Here is a 17,536-nt window from a genome sequence, read left to right on the forward strand (position 1 = left end):
GCTAATAATATCACATCTTCTCGCGGGAGATCCGCTGCACAGGGGAAGTTGAAGCCAGTCTCATGTCGGACTCTCGACAGCTATGCGCGATGGATGTACCTTCGGTGCTACTGTATTTCCGTTACCAAACGGATACCGGGGTCTCCAGTCGCGTTAACTGTACGAGAATCGAGTGGTGCTCATCCACGTGCTGCTACGAAATATAGATCGGACCTTCATCATTTTTCAAGAGGCGTCTGATTCCGCGATAGGTGTTGGTATCATCGAAGGGATATCTTCGGAGAAAGGTGACGGATGCGGCAAACATTTTAGCGCGCCGACGCGACGTGCCGGTGTTCCGTGCGTTAGAAAGTGCGCCGTACAGTGTCGTGAATGTGTGACCGAAAATGTGTGGAATGTTGATGTTAGAAATGGATGTGACAACATTGTCGAATTGTTATTAAATCTGGATAAAAGCCGATCGTCTTTTTGTGTGCGATCAGTGTTTGGAAAAAAAATATCCTCCTTCGTAAAAATTCAGGGTAGCCATTTGGTTAGGCTCAATTTGAAAAGGACACCGTGCAAAATACAACGGTCGCTGTGGCATGAGGAGGCTTGCACGCAGACGCAATATCCTGACCGCATTCTTTGCGATTATGGGACGCCTTAGCAAAGGCTCGCAAAGCACAACGAGGCCCATTTTCAGGGTGCATTATCGCAAGCTTGTAGACGAGTACTCGCAGCAGGAACAGTTGAAGTTTATGCCCGCATTACCTGACTACATGTCGTATTGCTGTTGCCGATGTGGTCACACTCAAAAGCTCAAAGTGAGTTCTATTTGAAACCAGATCATGCTAATTTAAAACTCAACGTTCGTGTCAGCTTTATTTATTCGTTTTCTCTTGAGTAATAGGAGTTTGAATAATTCGTTTTCATGCAACTAGCAGGATAATTTCCGCTTCTAAACGATTGCAAATACCAGTTCTGACTAACCCGATATGCATAATAAGACGATCTGGATATCGCCCTGCCTTCATGGCGCAGACTTTACCTTTTGCGATATTAACGGATCGCGATTAGGTCGCGGTACCGCAACGTGACCTCGGAGACATGGTCGATGTAGTGGTTAAAAAAAAAAGGAAAAGAAGTGATACGATCTTCTGTTGTTTTACCAGATTATAAAACATGGTCATTAACGTCTAGTAGGGTGTCGCATAGCTCTTCAAATTGTTCAGTATCTTTTCAACGCGGAAATAACGTCCAATGCAAAAGTAGATTGGAGAAAGAGAGAGAGAGATGTAGTCGAAGTAAGAGAATTAGTTAAATTTTTTATATTGAAATTGCTCTCTAACTTCCAGTCATTCAACTTTCTAACACCTACGTTCATCGATCGGAGTTGTCATTAGTAGAACGTATTTATTCGTTTCTTTATTTAAGATATAAAAGAAAATATGGTCCAGGTTTGATATTCACATTCCAGAATTTGCTAAAAGAAAGCCATCGAGTCGGTACATTATATACTGTAGTCTGAGAGAATGTGTGTGTGTGTGTGTGTGTGAGAGAGAGAGAGAGAGAGATGGGGAGGAGGGAGGGAGAGGCAGAGAGAGGAGAGAGAGAGAGAGAGAAAGAGAGAGCCTAAGCCCGGTAATACTACTATCGCGTACCAGAAAGAAAAAGAGCTAACGAGGGAAGGGAAGAGTGAAGGGGGATAAGCCGTGGGATCGGACGAACGCATTCCTCGGCTTCATATAGCTGCTTGTAGCGCGAGATGCCTCGCTGCTTCACTCGTTGGCTCCTTACCGATAGAGTGTCTACACAGCATTGATATTTTAGCGACGATATACGAACCCGTCGTTATTCTAGCCAGCATTCATCTGCACCGCGAGCGTTTAGACGGGCGTTTACGGAGGACTCCGTCAGTGAGTTTAGAAAATAATAGAAACGTGAGCGTTAACAACGTGATATAGCTTCCATTGTATCGTTAATGCTGCGTGCTCTGTAGGTGTTAGTGCACACTGCACATCGGCAGCTGGATTATCTCGCATTGTCGCCAAACCAATTCGAGCGAGAAGCTTCGAGGACCTGCGTGTGACAACTGCTATCCCTCCGTTAGTTCCTCTTGACTTTACAATGGAAAATCATAATTCGAGTCGACCTACCGTGTCCCGCGGACAAAAGCCGAAAGTCCTTCGTAGCGCTGATTTACAAAGCTCCGTCCGAATTTGACGAGTTTTCAATGATCTCCCAGGAAAGTTCACTATTCGTGAAGCCGCCAGGTGAATCCGCGCGCAAGGATTCGTCCCGGATTCCCATCTCCGACGCGATCGAAAAGATATTTTCAGCGGAAAGAGAAAAAAGAGATGGAGAGGAAGCGAGTCATCTATCGTGTTGCGCAAACGTTACGGAATTTCTCTCAACATCAATAGAGCATCTCGCACAAAAGGTGGTCCATTACCGTCGAGGCATCTCTCGTAAAGACTCTCGAATACAATATCAACTCTCGAGTTATAGGTGGAGGCATAAGTTATACCTGGTAGCTTCTCAATAACATGTTAGTGAAGAACTTTGTAATGGTCTCGTCACCGATTTTTTGTATGTACCATTCACATCGGCTGCTTCATCCTCTTCCGTTTTTGTCATCGTAGCGCCTCGGAGCAGATGTGATTTTGCGTTTTCTTACCACGCACGATTGTAAACGTTTCCGACGAAACGTTTGCTTTTCTCATAAAATATGCCAATCGAGAGATTGGACAACTGACGCAATGACTTTGAGAAACGCAAGGTGCTCTGGTGACGAATATCATCTAGGTTCCTTATGCCGTGAACGCGCAATTTTGTTATAACCTATTATCGCAGAAATGGCAAACGGTCGCGGAAAATCTATAATGGCTCTTTATAAGTGCTCGACATACTGCCGGCCACTCGTGCAATTTACAATTTGAGATTTCCATGGTGATTCCAGGCGGGAACGCCGTAAAGTGCCATTTTACAATGACTAGACTCGCTTCCTGCGTGCTTACTGTCGAGAATGACATCGCGAGGTTCGTGCAATGTTCATGCGCTGTGTCTCGAATCGAACGCATCGCTCTCGCATTGGACGCACACGTCAACTATTTTTATCGTCGACAATGCTGCTCCCTTTCATCCACGTTACTATCTCTGTGCTTCATTCTGTTTGATTTTACAAGACCCGCTTCCGGGTTTTGCTTTTTATTTCACTGCCGAGAATACAGAGCCACGGTTATTCATCGCACAGACTGAGAGCTGCACACTTACTCTCATATAGTATAATTATATAACTAATTATGTAATTAAATTTTTATATTTTTAATTGCTTGCCAATATTTTATATCATTATTAGCGTCTTATTAGCTTATACATTATTTGTTATTAAGAACAGTCTAATTTGCACTATTCATACACTTTAATGTTAATTATAATTAAAATTTAAGGACAATATATATGTTGATATTTTAATTAATATTTAAATAGAATTTTTATAGTTTTATTGAATGTTAAGTATTCAATGTTAATGTATATAAATATATATATAACATAAAAAAAATCGATTATTCTTTGACAAGAAGTCTACGCGTGCATTAAGTGGATCAATATACATATTAAAGTTCCATTCTTCAATATACGTACACAGGCGCAGCATTCTCGATAGATAATAGGAATTGATTGACTTACGCAACAGAGAACATTAGGATTATTCTGTAATCTAATAGGTACTGCGTTATGCGTAATACAATATGTAATGACTTAATCGATTCGAGCCAAATCCAATCGTAACAGTAATATTGTGTATCTGCCGTTTAATCAATAGTTCCGACGAACATAATTTTCAGCTACAAAAAAACATGAAAGTCGCAAAATATTAAATATAAAATAATTTTTTTATTCTTACAGGTGTATCGCAGTTAGAGAGAATAAATCGAAAATACCGATAAAACTGTTCATTCATTTCGGTACTTCTTTTTATTTTATTTATTATATTGTTAGGATGGTTCGGCAACTCACGATGACTCAATATTGGTCGTTGATAACGATTCTAGGTATACATATCATTCTACATTGAATGTTTGTGCCCGTATCTGAGAATCACTGCCGGAACCGCGCGTTCGATAAGGAGGAAACTCGAGCGACAAGAAATTTGAAGCGAAGCGTGATCCTCCTCGCGCGTCGCATGCGTCCTCGAGGGTGCATTTCTGGAGGTACCGAAATAGGTTTAATGACGAGGCTCAAGGGTACAGTAGCAAACTGTACGGGCCACAAAGTGGGCGTATTGTCCTACTGTGATGCACGATTCACGCATCACTACGTCTTTAAACTCGCCGCTTATTGTCAAGGGCCCTCATACAATGAGCCAGACCGATGAATCGCGACAGTAAAGCCAATCAAGCTGCATCGCTCATTTAGACGACTTGATACGTGGGTTCCACGCTAATAATCTGTTAATAAGAGCAAGATACACGAGATAGCAATAAACGCTTCCTTTACATTATTACAAGCGTAAATTCCTGTTAATCCTGCATTAGTAAGGGAAATGACAAACTTTAAATACTGTAAAAGTGGTATTATTTTTACTTTGAACTTATCATTATAATAAAAAAACTTTTAAAATGGTTTTGACAACTTTATTGGCATAATTTAAATCCAAAGAGGTGGTTCCACGTTAATTAAAATATTAAAAATATTTGAAATATTAAATTTCAAATATTAAAAAGTTTAATTTTTAAATTATTTTTAAAATGTCATATTATTTCGACTTTTAAATTAGTTGGGATTATATTAATTTTGGAAAAAACGACCAACGTGGCTACAATATTAGTAATATGTTGGTATCGTGTCTTTTATACATATATACGAAACAGATGGAGCAACCAACAGCAGACTCCAGTGACGTTAATTGCTGATCAAAGGGTCAGATTATGCAACGGTTGTGCTTCATCTGCGCTTCCTGACCGATGCATCTCTCTAACTATATTCGATCCAATCTTCGACCGATTTCACGTTACATCGAACAAAGTACTCGCCATACGGTCAAACGATATTTCGGCATTATGCACCAACAAGGTTGTGCAGCTTCCCATATGGATTAGCGGCTGGTCCAAAAAGCGCAGAGCCAAAATTATTGTTGCTAATTATCTATTTGTCAGGAAGGTTCAGAGAGATTCGAACTCTAACTGGGGTAATGCTTTCCGCGATAAATTTCTTGTAAGTGTATACTTATTAGCGTTATTAATATTAAATTAATTATTAATTATTAATTTAATAATATAACATCGTTAAATTTCTATAAGCTTTGGCATACGTTTGAATATTAATCAGCACGTGAATTAAATATAAAAGCAAATGTATAAATCTACAAAAATCATCATATAATAGTTTTTGGCATAAGACCTCGCACTAAATGTCAAAGTATTCATTTATTCTGTGTCGTACACATCGATTAATATTTATTTATTAATGTATCCATCTCCTTCTTTAGTCTGTTATTTGAATAATTTCTTTTCGCAGAAACGATTGATTCTTGATATTCATGAACACAATCAAGAGAAGATAAGTGCTACGTTCGCATCTTCATTATCATGCGAATGTGAATTCATTTTCTTCACAAAAATGAAACAGATATTTTTCTCTGAAACATATTCTAATTCAATTTCCGCTGTAAATTTGGGCTCAATCGCTGAATTAATCGCTTTGAACGTCGTAACAATTATTTGTCAGCAAATCTAACGCACAAGTCGATTGTATCGATATAACGGCATGTAACGGTGCAACTTGAATATTTGACATTCGAAACTATCGTGCCTGTCATGAGCAGAAGCCCATAACACCGAAGGCGGAACTTGTTCATGCTTGTTTTAACTTGATTCGTCGATCGCACGAGTTTGACAGTCCTTGAACACGTGATCTCCTTTCTCTCTCAAATAAACGGAGATTGAAAATGACAGAGAACTAGTTAAACTTCTGTTAACTTTAGCTAACGTTTGTGGGGACGACATAACACAGCGGGGTTGTCACAAATTTGTTGTTGTCATCTTCAGCGAGTACAATCGCAAGCTCGATAGTAAACCGCGCGGGCAAGTCGGAAGAACGCAATCAAATGGATGAGAGAAGCGTAATTATTATAATCAATTATGATCAATTTTATTATTACGTTACTATTAAAGAAAGAAAGAGAATTAGCATAGCGATGTGAATGTGAAAGTATGGTTGAACCATCAATGGCTGCGTTCAGCAGAAAAAACAGCTTTTGTAACTGCTGTAAGAATCTTTATAACGATTGGTTCGTTATATGTATATATTTAGATCCAGGGAAGAGAATTAAGAGGAATAACCAATTATGGTATATTAAAGGATCTTACAATAGTTGCAAAGCTGCTTTTTCTTCTGCACGTAGCCTGATGACTATGGCGTTGGTAGCGAAGCGACGGTACCAAGATGGTATAGTGTCGGCACCGGTTCATGCGGCACAATAATAACGTGCGACGAGGAACGTCCGTTTACTTCGTACTCTACAATTTTTCCTCTCCGGCTATTTACACCCGGGGGTAGAGCATCGCGACGTCGAGGTAAACCAGAAACCGAAGCGAGGGAAATTCAGAGGTGCGACGAGAGGGCCGGTCCCCACCCGAGCGCCATTATTGCGAGTACCGGCTTGTGTACCGCGGAATGGTGTTGGTAGACCGGGTGTATGCGGGACGGGAAATCTAGAGGAGCTGGAGATATGGCCGTGACCGCGCGGAATGCCTGGAATGTAGCCCGTCACGCTGCACCGGCGCAAAGCCACGGCGCGATCCATCGCCCTTTCGGTCCCCTTCTCATTCGATTCTGGTGTCTCTCGTCGTTTTGCCAAACTCACTACCGGCGCAAACAGCAAATCAGTAGGCTGTGCTCAAGCGAGCTAAAATAGCTCTTTCGATGTCATGTCCTTTTTTTCCTTTCTTTCTTTTTTCAAATTTCCCTATAACATTTTACGTTTGATCCATGGCGTTGATGTCGCTTTTTGGATCGATATACTTCATCTTGAGCAGTTTCGCTGACGGAAAGCTTCTGCAGTCTACGATTCAAGGAAGTGCAAAATGTCACGATTTACCCGCGGTACGATCACCACGATCGATCAAATGGACCTGAATCACAACGCGCGGTGAAGAGGGTCAGTGCCTGCCCGAGTCAACGTCCAGGATAGGATAGAGCGGAGAGGAAGGAGAGTCGCTGGTGATGATTTCATCGCGCTTAAATTCCACCTCGGGGCGGGAATCTCAGGGCCGTATTTTCGATTCTCGGCCACGGGGACGAGGTGGAGAGTCGAAGTTGAGGGATCCAACTCGCGTCCAGCGTTCCGCCCACGACGCGATAAATTCTCCTCTATGACACGATCCTTTGCTCTTCGTGATGAGCGAGAGCGAGCTTCCATCGCTTGGACGTTTTTCTTCACGATTTCCGTGTAACATTATTATATAGCGTTGATGGCAGGAACGTGCTCTTTCCTGCGATAAATTAGTTCTCAGATTTTTCCACATTGTAGAACGCGGTGCGCTACTTCATTGATAATATCTGCCGTTTTGCATTTTGACGCTTAGTGCACACGCATACGCGCTTAATAAAAGCAAGAGCAGCTGAAAGAAGTTAAATAGAGTAAATTTAATGTATGGACCCCCTACCATATATTAAATTTCAAATCCAACAACTAAAATTTTTTTAGTCAACACTTAAAGTCAAAGTAACGTTGGTGCAATCGGGCTTTATAGAAGGATGGAAAGAGCGCTCGGGTATGACTTAGCGAGTTGTGGGGCGGCCGTGCGTCCGGTTCGCAATTATAGCTCAAGTCATCGCCTTACCCCGCGCGCAAATGTAATTGAAATATCTCGTAACTAGTGGAATCATTCGCGACCTGACCTCAAACCACAAACCATGAAATTATTCGAGCGAGCCGTTACCGCGCTGTTGTCCTGCACGAGCGCGTATTCATTAAAACGCATCACTTTCTTGCATTACTTCTTTTGCTTCGCCTTTCTAAAGGTGCTAAATGGCCAACTCTAAGCGTTGCATCTCTACGGTATAGGCTTCCGTAGCAACGCGAGACGAGGTGGTGAAAGCAGCACCGGTATACAAATCAATGTGTAGCATCATTGGAAAATACAACGCGATACGTTCGGCTTTGCAATCCTATCTCTCGTTTTTTGCATTTTCGTCGCTCGCGGATTCCACTGGCGCGAGCTGTATTTCCTTGCTTTACGGGGCACACTGAAGCCGCGCGGGGCCGGGATTTCCGCATCGCTTCCAACAATGTCGTAACAATGTCACGGGGATACATAGACGATCAAGTACTATACATAGGCGAAGTATGCGAGGCTAGAATTCGAGATGTACATAGATACCTCCGCGAAACGATAGAATATCACCCCAGACGGTCTCGCTCACGCGCCATGCGGTTTGCATCGTGAAAGGAAAAGTCAGACGGACGAGACGTTAATCGTCGCTTTCGTTCGTCTCCGAGTGCGTACAATATATGCTTCTCTTTAGAGAGACTCTTAGACCTTCGGTCGACCCGGCGTGTGCATTAATACACCGTCGTGGCTTTCAGCGGTGAAGCTTTCCGACGACGAAAGAAGAAAGATAGCCCTCGCCGCTATTTTTCCCCCCCATTTCTCGCTGTATGTATACATTTGCGTGACCGCGCTTGTAACGCACGCGCACCTACCTCCTACTTTCCTACAATCCATCTGCATCTGGATCGCGTACAGACGCGAAACGTATGCACGAGAGTCGAGCGGCTCGAGCCCCGAAAGCTTGCGGCTCTCCGCGAGTGCTTATTACACATTCAGACTCCGCTTTTGCGGCAGCTTCTGCCTCTTCAACGTGCGGTCGGCCGCGCGTTTCTCCTCCGCCACTGGCGGATCTGGAAAAATCTAATTAGCTCGACGATGTATTATTTTATGCAACGTAAATTTTTCTAGGCTTGTAAAGTTTAATTAAAGTTTACTTACCATGTTGCTCGACAACGCAAGCAACACGGTTTTCTTTCTTTTCTTTATGTACGGCCTTTAACAGTATGACTAGCACTAATTTGAATAGTATAAAAAAACTTTGCAATGCAGAAGAGTCGTTTATATGTATAACTGCCTAAAAGAATATAATTTAAACGTTTTAATTGTCTTACAGATTATTATTATTATACATATTTGATAAAGAAAATTTCACACTATATTCAGACGCTGCATACAATCCTGTTTATGGTAATTTGTTTATATATAAATAGAATTATAATTTAGCGCCAAAAAACTATGATTACCTTTATTTTTCTGCTCAAAATAAAAGTTAGTCTTTATTGAACAGTATATTTCATGTTACGTGAAATATCCAATTCTGCTCAGTAAAGTTTTAAATTTGAATCGTAATATCTTGTATAGCTGCAGTGTATAATTCGTGTATTAATTTTTTCCCAAAGAATCAATTACGTGAACTAATTCATCTCGTAGAGCACAGGCATGGAAATATTCTACGTACAATTAAACTGAAAGTAACAAACTACGGCCACAATCGGATTGCGACAGTAATATTATACGAATGAAACATCAAAATGTTGTGTTTAATAAAGTTTGTGTCGGAACTCGAGCTTTCCTGTCTGCTTGTAGGCGGAGGAGCTGAACACCATCGTTGGCAATGCTTTCCGCATGGCGTACGTGGCGCAGCTTCAGCGCCAACCGATCCTTCAGGATGTAATCTCATCGCGCTCGACACCGTCTTATCGCAAGGACAAGCAGGAACATCGAACGTCGTGGGTACGTTTTAAACATATCAAAATAATAGGTCCGATCGTTTGAATAAATTACCGAAAAAAATGCAAATTACGCGAAACACAAAAGAATTATTGTTATCTTGCTGGCAAATAAAAGGAGCACCGTGCAGTTTAAAGTGCTAACGAAGTCATTTATTTTTGCCGCTGTCAGCTAGCGAGTTAGTTGAGTTAAACTTTACAGGCTGGTTCGGTATCGTGCCATCTGCTAGTTTTCTCACAAAAGCGCCGTAGATTGCAATTAAGTAGTTTTAGCAATTAGCGGACAGTCAGTTCCGAGATCTTCTTAAAGATTACGCTTGTTGAGCTCTATCGCAGCAATTTATTTTGCCAAACAAAACAAATAGAGACGTAGAAAGTGAAATTCAATAGATACTTTAATTATACTGGAACTTCAAAACAAACGACTCAATCGCCGCGATCATTATATAACACACACTTCTCATCTGAAACTTTTCTTCCAAAATGAATCGAAATCACTAAGATTGTTTGTCCAAGTCGTACGATCGAATTCTTTTATTTTTTTTTTGCCGCGCAAGCACAATATTCTGAAGGCTATTGGAGCAGATGCTAGCGTCTACTACATATACGCCAGGAAGCAGAACAAATACACGTACCGGGATGCATATATACGAGTACAGCAGTAAGGAAGCTGCTGCTGCAGAAGAAGCTCGCGGAAGAGCCTCTTAAATATCCAAGACGCGCGAGACGAAAGGAACAACAACGGCAACCGTGTCCTCTCCGTCTCACGAGGGCCACCGATTCCAGTAGGTGTCCCGTTTACGAGCCGCGTTAATTATAAATTCGACCCGAGTCTCTCGCTTACCGTCTCACGTCGCGTCGCCTTGCGTCGCCTCGCGTTTCCAAGTAAACGGTCAGTTCGCCACGGTCCGCTCGATGGTCCCCGTCGCAAAATCGCCTAGGGAATTGTGTGATTCCGCCGATTAAATATTCAACCCGGGAGAATCTCGAAGAGACTGTGGATCGTTCCGACGGTTCTGCCTAATCAACGATTCGTCCAAGAGGGATCGAATCCGCATTTAAGGCAATGATTGCGCGTCTCATGCAATAGCGAGGAACCTCCGATCTTGAGGAAATAATCGGAGGTCCTCTTTAAGTACACCGTGTCGCTACGCGGGATGTAATTTTGGGAATGACCGCCGTTTCGTTTGCAGAACAAATCGCTGCCCGGAGACGACACGATCGCTGCTGCGGGCGCTTGCAGGAGTCCGTCGTCGAACTCGTGGCTGAAAAGTCGGACGTCGCCCACCTCCAAGATTGGAAGGGGTCCGTCTGCAGCGGATATGAACGTGCAGCTCGGCAGCGCCGGCTCGCCCACGCTGCGACTCGCCAGCGTAAAGGTGATTTCATACAAGTGTAACAAATCCCGCGCCGTGAACAAAGTTCTGGCCGCTATCATAGCTATCATATTACACTCGGGCGCTATTACGCGAAAGCGAATTAGCCGCAGCCTGGTAGCAACTTGGAGTAAATTAACTTCGTAGAAGGCCGCGTCATCCCGGCTAGGCGACACGTCTCTCTTTTAATATCGCGGCTCCATCCATTTCTCGCGTGACGCGTTTGCAGCTAGAACACGTTTACCTCGACAAGAGTGAACGCTTGTTGCGATCGCGCCGTTTAAACGACGAATCCGACGAATTCCAGGCACCAAACACGATCCCGGGTCTACGGCCGTCGTTTACGAACGTTCTCGGTCCTATAACGAACGTGGACGAGCCGAAGAGCTTATCCCAACAGAGCACGCCGAGCAGCGATGAGAGCAACTCGCCAACGGAGTTGAACTCATACAAGAGGCTAACGGACAAGCCGCCGCTGATAAAGCGGCTGGCGATGGGTTTGACAGGTGGACGCGACGTTCTTGGGTTGAACGGTGAGGATGACAGCTGCCCGCTCGTCAGCGGTAGCAGTACGCCGACCAGCCCATCGAACAGGCCCCATTCCGGGGGCTACATAAACGAGGCGATCATCGACTCGGAGGGTACGAGGCCGTCATACAACAAGATCCCACCGTCCGAGAGCCTCGATAACACCATCAACGCGTCCATCACTAACGTGAAGAATTTCAACATCGAGAACAACAGGTAAGCCGGACCGTTTCCCCACCCACGCGAGGTGTATACGAATCGTGAACACGACAGCTCTTTCGTTTTCAGGATAGGGCACAATTACCCGGACTCGGGCACGGAGGCAGAATTCAAATCGAAAAGAAGATCGCAAATTAGCACGTCGAGCAGTTCGGTACCCGCTGACGGAAGCACTCATGGCTCCACGCCAACCCCGCCGCCTTTACCCGAGAGAACAGACAGCCTGAATAATCGAAGTGAGGAGGCCGAGCTACGCAAGGCGCCCTGGTTTCAAGCTGGTATACCCAGGTTGGTCTCCGCGACATCCAGCTATATGTCGGAGTAAAATATAAACACCCACACACACGCTCGCGGTATACCTTCTCGGTGAGCCGAAATAGCACGTTGCCTCTGGCTAATTTTAAATATTCGTCGAGTGATCCAGAGTCCACAGTCCGGCGGCAGTTGCCTTTGTAACTGAAATACGCAAACCCGATTGTTTTCCCAGTTTCTCCCATGAAAAGACATATCCCGTCCATCCATCATTAATGATACGAATCGTGATTCCAGAGAGATAACGCTGGAGGTATTGAGTCAAGAGCCAGAAGGAGCGTTCATGGTGCGCGAGAGTACCAGCAAGCCCGGATGTTACGCCCTCTCCCTCCGTGTGCCCCGTGAATTCCAGCCGAGCGGAATAGCCCATTATCTCATAATGCGTACAAACAAAGGTTACAAAATCAAAGTAAGTCTCCTACTCTTTGTCGAGTATCGAGTAGTTGTAAACGGCTCGCGAAAGTCAAAGCGAATCTGCCGTTGGCCAGATAGCATTCGCGTTCCCATCAAAGGACTATAAAAGCGAAACTCTGCACGCGGATTGCAATTTACTTAACGTTTCTCTCAGCGAGAATAACGCTGATTGTTTTGATCGATGCGATGCTGTTTGTATTTATTGTCAGAAACGCGATATTCTTAAACAGCCGCTATATAAATTATACATCAGCGAAAATATAATGGCATCTGCTAGCAAAACGTAATAGCGGATTAATTGTGCAGAAATATAACAATATATACATATTTAACTTTAAAAGGGACATTTAAATGTGAACAATTCTGTTCATTTTCTACTATCTATTATTGGAAAATAAGTCGGTGTGTTATATGGAAAGAATTTACTAAATTATTAAAAAATTTAGCTGGATATATCGATCTGAAAATAATTTTGTAGGCTTATAAAAGTGATTATGTAGTAAATTGGTTGTTAAAATGTCAAAATGTCTTTTTACAGCATTCTTCATTATTCTTGAGAGTCTAACATATAGTTATTTCGATTGTTTTAAATTTGTATCTATAATTAAATGTTTAGACACTTCTGAAAATTCTTCTTTTGATCTATACTAACTAACGGAACACAAATTTAATACAATTGATTGGCAATCGTGATGTTCTACTCAAAACTGTTGGCAGACTAACATTTTGCTTACTGGATCTTTACATTTGTACGAAGCTAGACGTCGGTGAAAGGGCTAAAACTCTTTTTAACGCACGAAATAATACCTACGGTAGAGAGAATCCTCCTGTATAAGCGCAAGTTAATATTGAAATAAGCTGCACGGGATGCTAATGCGTGAAAGGCCGAGGCTTTTAGTAGTCTGAACATTATACTCAGGACTACCAGGCCTGGTGCAAAGCTACCGCGCATTTAGCCATTCGGTATTTAAATGGTCGAACTTCCCCCTCTCGTAGGATAGATTAAATGAGTACGCGGACTTTGATAATCTCCGAAACCAGTATAAATGAGTTTTGTTGGATATGCCGTGGATGCCGTGGGGAAATCAAAACTCCTCTTTCTCACTCCCTCGCCCTACGACGACGCGGAAAATTGCATCGCGCTGTAATAAGCACAACGCCAGATTCGAATGAATGCCAGGGTATGTACGATAGCCCTGATATGCCGAGGTTCGTGTCAGCGCGCCCGTATATGATACGTATATTAATATCATCTCGTTATGTGGCGTGTTTCGCAATACGACTGAAAATGCAAAGAAAGATCTCCGACCGACTAATATCGCATTTCATTGTCCTGCAACGTGTGTTACAACAATGCCCGGTAACATGATAATGTGCATATAATATTGAATAATACAATGTGCATATAATAATAGCCGAAACGATAAGCTGGTTGTGTTATTTCTGCGCTATTTATCAAACGGATTTTTCTCTTTATTCAACTAAACTTTTCAACTCTGTCGAAATTCGATTGTGACTAAATTATCTCCAGCTTTGGCTTGAAAATACTAAATTATATTTTTACTCTCTTTTTCGTTTAATATTTTTGATTTTGTCAATGAATAAAATTGTATATTTAAAAGAAAAAGATACTTAACTGTTTCAACAAAAATATATATACGTATAATGCATAAAGTAAATTCTATTTTTATTTTACAACGGACTGGATAAAACCCGTAACGTTTCGATACAACGTTTACAGTTGCGAGAGAAGGTAGAATTATTACGCGAGCGAGATAGCGGTGGGTAAACTTTGACAAGCGTTAGAACGAGCGTTAGAATTAATGCCGATACACATAGCACTAGGAACGCTGTAAAATCAATAATGTTGTATGTTTCAGGGTTTCACGAAAGAGTTCACGACGCTCACTGCGCTAATCACTCACCATTCGGTTATGCCGGAATTATTGCCGTGCCCATTGTCGCTAAGCCGATATAATCCGAGCTTCGTCAAGACTGACTCCAGCAAGGATTTCGCGGACATCGATTCGGACCCGGATTACAATACCCTAGCGGATTTTCGCAAAATGATGGCCGATCTGAATGTCTAAAACGATCGACTAGAATGACTCTCCTCTCTTCTTTCTCTCCTATACACTTTTCTATGGTTTGTCGATTCATATAAAACCATCAGGAAGATACCTGAGGCACCCGTTCGGTATATTTGTATCTGGATCGATTTCGTGCCATTGTACTGTATGTAAAGAGCCGAAGAATTATCCGCGAAGAGATTTTGCCTAAGGTAATCGGCAACGCACATTAAACCACGCCTAGTTAACGAATCTATGTTCCGAAAAGACTCGCACAGCCACCAGTGATACATACTCATAAGTCATTGATAGCGGTAAGAAACGTAGCGTAGATAATTTAATAACTATACTAGTGTATACGGACGCGTGACTGGAATAGCGATTCGATTTTTTTTTTTTTACATTACAGCACGTGCGCCTAGCCAGATATTAGTTTTAAGCTTTACACTGTAGCAATTGACGTCTGTCGAACTTCAATCGGAATAAATTATTTTCACAAAACGTAATATATGTTCGAGTGTGCTCGTTACGAAGATTATTATATTTTTGCGAGTATAGTGTTTCTCTAAGTTAAACGCGACTGTCGAAATCGAATTTTGTTATCGTTTGGATTGCTCTCGATAGTTGCAACAATGCCAAACGATTCGTATAATATATCCTTGTTATGAAACGCGCCCAATAGGTGCGTAATTGGAGAATTAAGAAGATAAGTGGAATAAATTAATTCATGATGAAAGTATACGAATTTAAAAGATTTCGAGTAAATTTTGATTTACAGTTTCAATTTTTTAAAAGCACGTTGGAAGGACGTCAAAATATATTGAAAAAAATTTTTGAAGGTGATACGTGAAGGATATTGTTCTCCGAGAGAAAAATTGAAAATTTCTTTTCAAGATAGCGTTACATTAAAATGTTTTTTCATCTATGTAGTTTCTCTCTCGATTGCAGTTTATTCACGGCGTCCGAAAGTGATTTAGTAATTTTTATTCGACTGAACAGTTTCTCTATACTTTTTTGTAAGCTGTAGTTGAGGCTCGTGTTCGTCACACACAACGTAAATATATTCATCTATGTTTGCTCCGGAATGGCTATTGTGTAATAGGCAAATGCAATCGCTTCCTCCGTTTTATCATTGGACTTTATAATTAATCAAAAGTGTATCTTTAATAAAATGTAAAAAGTCTACGAGGAAGTGTCACGTATTCTGTACCTCGAAATGTGGGTTTAGCTAAGTGAGTTGAACACTCAAAGTGTTCGAGCTTGGGAGCAAGTCAAGGTATATGTGGTCCATTATCGAGCCTATATATGTCGGAGTTAAAATTCCTTTCGTTATCATTTAATCGCATTCCCGATGATACATCGGGGATCAAAAACGAAACAATATTCATCGAAATTTCGATAAAAAGAGAAACAGTTTGTTCTTTTTTAGTATTAAAAATAGAATAATTTTGATTGCTGTATGTTTCAATTATTATCTTGTACAAAATAACACGAAAAATGAAAATTTTCTGATTTATTTCTCATTTCACGGCGAATAAAATAATAAGTTATTGGAAAATGTTCTATTATAATTTATTGAAAACAAGATACAATAGAATAAAATTGCAAAACGAGAACAAAAACGGATGAAATATTTTTCGCTTTGATCCCTGATCGCAATATTGATGTACATGTGTTTATATGTATATATATGTTATAATTATTCTCACTCGCGCGTTATATTTCCACACGTATATTTAATTAGTAAACGTCAAAGAGGATTAGTAAACGGCATGGAATCTTGGAAATGCAATTACGCCTAAGAGAGGACACAGAACTTCCTCGAAATTTCGACTCGAAGAAACACGAATTATTGTAATAGGCGATAATTTAGTTTCTCAGCTATCCTAGTCTTGTACAGAAATTCGCGCATAGCTACGACAATGAAATCATATGATGCGTAGATAACTATCGTATTTAAAATAACGATTCTCAGCGTCGACCACACTCTAAATCGCACTTTTTTGTATACCAGAAAATAATTTTCCGAGTATAATCACCACATATTAGCGATTTCTTGATTATTAAATAGAATGTACAAGCTACATTGAAATCTACAAACTGCCATCTCATAAAAATCATTCATTACGACCGTTATTCATTATTTAAAAATAAAAGTAAATATGCGCCATAGGGATACGACACATAGCGTACATTTTTGTAGCATTTGAATATTAAATTTTCTAAAATGACGACGGTTTCGATTCCTGAACGACAAATGAGATTACATCATAATTTGTCGAAAAGTTTCATATACTTAGACTTGTATCTAGTAACGCATTGTGCTAAGAGAAAGTTCAGAATGATGCATATAATGTATTGAAATCGTATGTATGATATGTATAATAGATTTCTGCGAATATGAATCAATTGTGACTTTCTGCTTCTGTAATGTGTTACTATAACGCTTTAATGACAACGCGAATTGCTAAAATTTATTGTAATAATGAAAGAGAGCGATCTCGTCAGAGAAATCTGTATCTATAACATTTTATTACGCGTCTACCATAAATCATTTTTTTAACTTGTAGCCGCAATTGCGTAAAAACATGCTGTCTTGTGTCATTAATCTCATCACACATGCGCGATCTAACGGATTGTGCAAAAATTTTAAAATAGTGTTTTTGGAATATCAAGTTAAAAATAACAAGAAAAAATAAAGTGTTTATATTAAATCGATTAATGCGTGCCAAGATCGCGCAAAAAAAAAAAAACAGCATAATTAACTGTTGTAACGTACGCTACGCATGACATTAATCACTGCTTGAGGTTTGTAATGTTTCATGAATTTTTATTATTGCAATGCGTTG

The 17,536-nt window shown here is 41.1% G+C and overlaps 1 protein-coding gene across 1 annotated transcript; it reads left to right on the forward strand.

Moving 5' to 3' along the window:
- Window positions 1–635: 635 nt before the first annotated feature.
- Window positions 636–15,425, forward strand: LOC108772124 (tensin-1). Its single transcript, XM_018537579.1, has 7 exons — window positions 636–806; window positions 9,627–9,773; window positions 10,963–11,148; window positions 11,453–11,889; window positions 11,962–12,180; window positions 12,442–12,613; window positions 14,499–15,425. The coding sequence occupies exons 1-7, from the start codon at window positions 636–638 to the stop codon at window positions 14,706–14,708; spliced, it is 1,542 nt and encodes a 513-aa protein (XP_018393081.1). The 3' UTR covers window positions 14,709–15,425.
- Window positions 15,426–17,536: the final 2,111 nt, after the last annotated feature.

The sequence above is a fragment of the Cyphomyrmex costatus genome, unplaced genomic scaffold (assembly GCF_001594065.2).
Source record: "Cyphomyrmex costatus isolate MS0001 unplaced genomic scaffold, Ccosl1.0 scaffold18, whole genome shotgun sequence".
NCBI lineage: Eukaryota > Metazoa > Arthropoda > Insecta > Hymenoptera > Formicidae > Cyphomyrmex > Cyphomyrmex costatus.

Bases quoted from the DNA above. Each gene is read 5' to 3' on its own strand.
- LOC108772124 (XM_018537579.1), top strand. From the start codon at position 636: ATGGGACGCCTTAGCAAAGGCTCGCAAAGCACAACGAGGCCCATTTTC. The intron at 9,774-10,962 runs GTACGTTTTAAA...TTTCGTTTGCAG, and splicing joins AGGAACATCGAACGTCGTGG to AACAAATCGCTGCCCGGAGA. The intron at 11,149-11,452 runs GTGATTTCATAC...GACGAATTCCAG, and splicing joins TGCGACTCGCCAGCGTAAAG to GCACCAAACACGATCCCGGG.